Source organism: Vicia villosa, unplaced genomic scaffold (assembly GCF_029867415.1).
Source record: "Vicia villosa cultivar HV-30 ecotype Madison, WI unplaced genomic scaffold, Vvil1.0 ctg.001603F_1_1, whole genome shotgun sequence".
Lineage (NCBI taxonomy): Eukaryota > Viridiplantae > Streptophyta > Magnoliopsida > Fabales > Fabaceae > Vicia > Vicia villosa.
This window is the reverse complement of record NW_026705672.1, coordinates 153,436-158,517: the sequence shown is the minus strand read 5'-3', so window position 1 is coordinate 158,517 and position 5,082 is coordinate 153,436. Positions and strand designations below refer to the sequence as shown.

At 31.4% G+C, this 5,082-nt stretch overlaps 1 protein-coding gene across 1 annotated transcript; it reads left to right on the top strand.

Moving 5' to 3' along the window:
- The first annotated feature begins 1,601 nt into the window (after positions 1 to 1,601).
- On the top strand, positions 1,602 to 4,721 carry LOC131635967 (alpha-glucosidase-like). Its single transcript, XM_058906606.1, has 5 exons — positions 1,602 to 1,818; positions 1,915 to 2,639; positions 2,732 to 2,962; positions 3,057 to 3,703; positions 3,793 to 4,721. Exons 1-5 carry the CDS (start codon positions 1,607 to 1,609, stop codon positions 4,654 to 4,656), a joined length of 2,679 nt encoding a protein of 892 aa, XP_058762589.1. The 5' UTR covers positions 1,602 to 1,606; the 3' UTR covers positions 4,657 to 4,721.
- Positions 4,722 to 5,082: the final 361 nt, after the last annotated feature.

Sequence of the window (5,082 nt, the reverse complement as noted above, 5' to 3'; positions counted from 1 at the left end):
ATGGATTGATATGTTAAAACCAAAGTATGGTGTTGTATCATACATTTTTTTAAATAAAAAATCACTTTTTAATTCAAAAAATATAATTTTAAATATAAACCGGGCTAGTCCGAAAAAACCGTAGCCCGCAAAGGGTCAGGCTTAGTCAATTAAATTGTGGCCCGTTTACAAACCCGGCTCTTTAGCTCAGCCCACGCAAAGCCCAAGTCCGTCATGGTCCAGCCCGTTTTGACAACTCTATCTGCATATATAAATAATTTTTCTAATATTTAATTGTGCAAACATAATTTTGATTATATAAACTTCATTAATGACATATATTAATATAATAATATTTTGAATCATATAAATTAAAGTTATTAATAAGTGACACACATCTTTGTATTTTATCAATAACACACTTTTTCAAGTATTTTTGAAACTAAAATTATTAGTTTATTAAAAAGTATTGTATTTTAAAAAATTAAAATTATTTTAAATTATATTTCTTCGTTATTAATATTGAATTACTAAAGTTAATTTTTAAAAATTAAATACTACTTTATATGTAAATTAACAATCATTTAAAATGATCATAATAGTCATTTTAAAAAAAATATTGGAATAATTTGATTGATAATTTATTAGAAATAATAATAATAAAGTTATAAAAAGTGAAAAAGTGAAAAATGAGTTGGAAAGTGAGTTGGAAAAAACTAAAAAAATAAATTTTATGCTCACAAAATATTAATTTAGACTAAACTAACAAAAGAGTATTTTTCTTAATTCCAGAACAACAACTTTTCTTATATTATAGATTTGTCCAATAGTTGAAATGATTATACTACTCCCTTCATTCCTTATATGAGGTATATTCATTAAAAATAATTTTTATACTACTCTCTTCATTCCTTATTATAAGAAAAATTTCACTTTTTAAATATATTGAATAGTTAATGTACTTGGAATATATATATATATATATATATATATATATATATATATATATATATATATATATATATATATATATATATGGGGACATATCAAATGAGAACTTTTGTTATTATGAGAACTGGGAACTTTTAATAACAACCATACGATTTAAAATCAATGCTCAAATATGAATTTATGTGATATGTATTTAAACCAGATTCTATCTATTAATTATTGTCTCTTAAAATTTAAGTGAAATTCGAGACATTGATTTTAAATCATAGGGATGTTATTATTCAATGTATTAACAACTTAAATAATTTCTATTCAATAATTTTTATTGACTTGTATGCAAAACTTAATCAGTTTATTAGATTAATTACAATGTAGAAGATTCATAAACACATTTTAGATTCTTTACATAATAATTTTTTATGTGATTCCACTAACTCCATCATCCAACAATAATTTATTATAATATTTTGATTGATAATTTATTAGAAATGATAGTTATAAAATTATAAAAGTAAATAAGTGAGTTGGAAAGTGAAAATGAGTTGGAAAAAACTAAAAAGTAGAATATTTATTGGATTAACTGAATAAATATTGTACTTTAATGACACCTCATCATTGTTTGCCTATATAAAGATTCTCAATCCTCCTTTTCTCAAGCACATCAAAAACAAACAAAATGATTACAAGTCATAGAATTCAAACCATAATTTTCTGTTTCATTTTTTGCATAGTCATATCTCAAAGTGTAGCTGATGAGCCAGTTGGTTATGGCTACACAGTCACAAATGTAACCAACACAAAAGCAAATTCTTTGAGTGCTACCCTTAAACTCATCAATTCCTCCTCAGTTTTTGGAACAGACATTCAACTCCTCAACCTCACTGTCAGGTAACCTATCACAGTTCACTGTTATTTTCATGTTTCAACAAACATAATCATATGATTATGTCCCGCTTTCTAACTTTTTTTAATTCTAAATTGCAGTTTTGAGACCAAGGATAGATTAAGAGTAAGGATCATTGATTCAAATAATAAAAGATGGGAAGTTCCAGAAGAAGTGATTCCTAGAGAATCATCATCTTATTCTTCTTCTTATTCTTCTTCTCTATCTCATCATATTCTATCCAAAGATCAAAACTCAACACACACACTCACACATCCAGATTCAGACCTTATCTTCACACTCAACAACACTAGTCAATTTGGATTCACCATCACTCGCAAATCCTCCAATGACACACTCTTTAACACTTCACCACAAGACCCTTCAAACTCTGAACAGTTTCTCGTGTTTAAAGATCAATACTTGCAGCTCTCTACCTCTCTACCTTCAGACAGATCTTCTCTGTTTGGTTTGGGAGAGCGCACTAAGAGTACCTTAAAGTTGCAACCCGGCGATAATTTAACTCTTTGGAATGCAGATACTCATGCTTACTTTGTTGATGTTAACCTTTATGGATCTCATCCATTTTATATGGATGTGAGAAAGGGTTCATCTGATGGAAAAGTTAAAAATGGAAGCACACATGGTGTTTTGCTTCTTAATAGTAATGGAATGGATGTTGCTTATAAAGGCGATCGTCTTATTTATAAGGCTATTGGTGGTGTTTTTGATTTCTATTTCTTTGCTGGTTCTTCTCCTGAATTGGTTTTGGATCAATACACTCAATTTGTTGGTAGACCTGCTCCTATGCCTTATTGGTCTTTTGGTAAGTTCAACCCCTTTTTGTCCTTCTATTCACGCTGATTTGTTATATCGAACTCCAATGCTAATACACATTATTGTTAACTCTTTGTGAAGGTTTTCATCAATGTCGATATAGCTACAAGGATGTAAATGATATCACTGAGGTGGTACAGAACTATTCAAAATCTGGTATACCTCTTGAAGGCTTGTGGTCAGATATTGATTACATGGATAACTATAAAATGTTCACACTCGATCCTATTAATTATCCGCTTGACAAGATGAAGACTTTTGTTGACGCTCTTCACAAAAATGGTCAAAAATATGTGCCTATCCTTGATCCAGGTACTTTATTCTAACACCATAAAATATCTTTGAAACTAAACTTAATCTACTCAAGTGGCATGTGTAATTGATTTGAGAGAAATTGTGTACATAGGTATTGCTATAAATGACACACATGGAACCTATAATAGAGGCTTGAAAGCTGATCTCTACATAAGGAGAAATGGAACCAATTATCAAGGTGTAGTTTGGCCTGGACCAGTTTCCTTTCTTGATTTTCTTAACCCTAATAGCCAAGGCTTTTGGGAGGAAGAAATCAAATTGTTTAGAGACATGCTCCCTTTTGATGGTCTTTGGCTTGACATGAATGAAATAACTAATTTCATAACATCTCCTGACATGGAAAATTCTACTCTTGACAACCCTCCCTACAAAATTAACAGTAACTTAACTAAAAGTCCGATTAACCATAGAACAGTGCCAGCATCAGCGATGCATTATGGTAATGTCCCTGTGTATGATGCTCACAATTTGTATGGACTTTTGGTTTCCAAAACAACAAACAAGGCCTTAGTGAATATAACTCAGAAAAGACCATTCCTTATGACGAGGTCAACTTTTGTAAGCTCTGGCAGGTATACAGGTCATTGGACCGGAGATAATTCTGCTTCCTGGAATGATTTAGCATACTCAATTCCATCCATATTAAACACTGGAATCTATGGAATTCCAATGACTGGCGCAGATATATGTGGCTTCAAACGTAACACAAGTGAAGAACTTTGTCAGCGCTGGATCCAGGTAACAAACATTCATTCATCCATAAAATTTGCTAGTATCTATAAATTTACCTCAAGGTCTAATACTACTTTTCATTTTTCTTGATGTAGTTGGGGGCCTTTTACCCCTTTGCAAGAGCTCATTCAGATATACACACCATCAGGCAAGAGCTTTACCTATGGGAGTCAGTTACAGCATCAGCTAAAAAAGTGCTTGCCCTTCGTTACCGCCTTCTTCCATATTTCTACACACTTATGTACGAATCAAGTAAAAACGGAACACCAATTGCACGACCGCTATTCTTTTCATTCCCCGAGGATCCTGCAACATATGATATAAATTCACAGTTTCTACTAGGCAAAGGAGTTCTAGTCTCACCTGTGCTACAGTCTGGTGCAACGACCGTTGACGCATACTTTCCTAAAGGAAATTGGTTTGATCTCTTTAACTTCTCAAACTCAGTGAATGCTAAATCCGGAAAAACTGTCAAACTTGATGCACCAGCTGATCACATAAATGTGCATGTTGGAGAAGGAAACATTTTGGCCTTACAAGGTGAAGCAATGACGACGAAAGAGGCACGTAACACCTCATTCCAGCTTGTGGTTGTTTTTAATGGAACTGGAAACAGTTATGGACATGTTTATTTGGATGATGACGAGGAGCTTCATCTAGAAGCAAAAGAGCAATGGACATTTGTTAGATTTTATGGTGAATGGAATGATACTAGTGTTTCTGTTAGATCTAATGTGACTAATGGAAAATTTGCTTTGAATAAAAAATGGATCATAGAAAAGGTTACTTTCTTAGGAGTGCCTAAGAATAAGAGTGTGATGAGAGTTGTGAATAATGGAAAGATTTCAATGAGGGAGAGAGTTTTGGAGACAGATGTTAATAACTCATCTGAGTTTATTATTGTAGAACTTACAAATTTGAAACAACTTATAGGTGAGGAATTTAAGCTTATAGTGTAATATTCTAGTGTAATTTCTTTATCAGAAAATAAAATATTGAATAATATGAGTATTTTTTATGCCTATATTGTTTTTTGTTAGTTAGTTAAATGAACCAACTTGCATCATTGATAAATTTTAATTCATAAAATATGATTTGAAGTGCAAACTGTGTAACAAGTAGAAATTCTGAAGACTGGCTAAACTCATTCATGAAGAAAGGAGAAGGAGATTTAGGTTTCAATAATATGAAGGGTTAGGAGGCTATTCTTCGAGCTAAACCTGCATCACAGCTAAACCTATAGTAAATATATTATATTTACAATAATTTTTCCTTAATATCTTAATAACTAGTAACAAACCCGTGCATTCACACGGATTCTGGTACGGGATGCATATTTATTTCATATGTATATTTTTAATAAAAAAGTATCTAATTATCCGTGA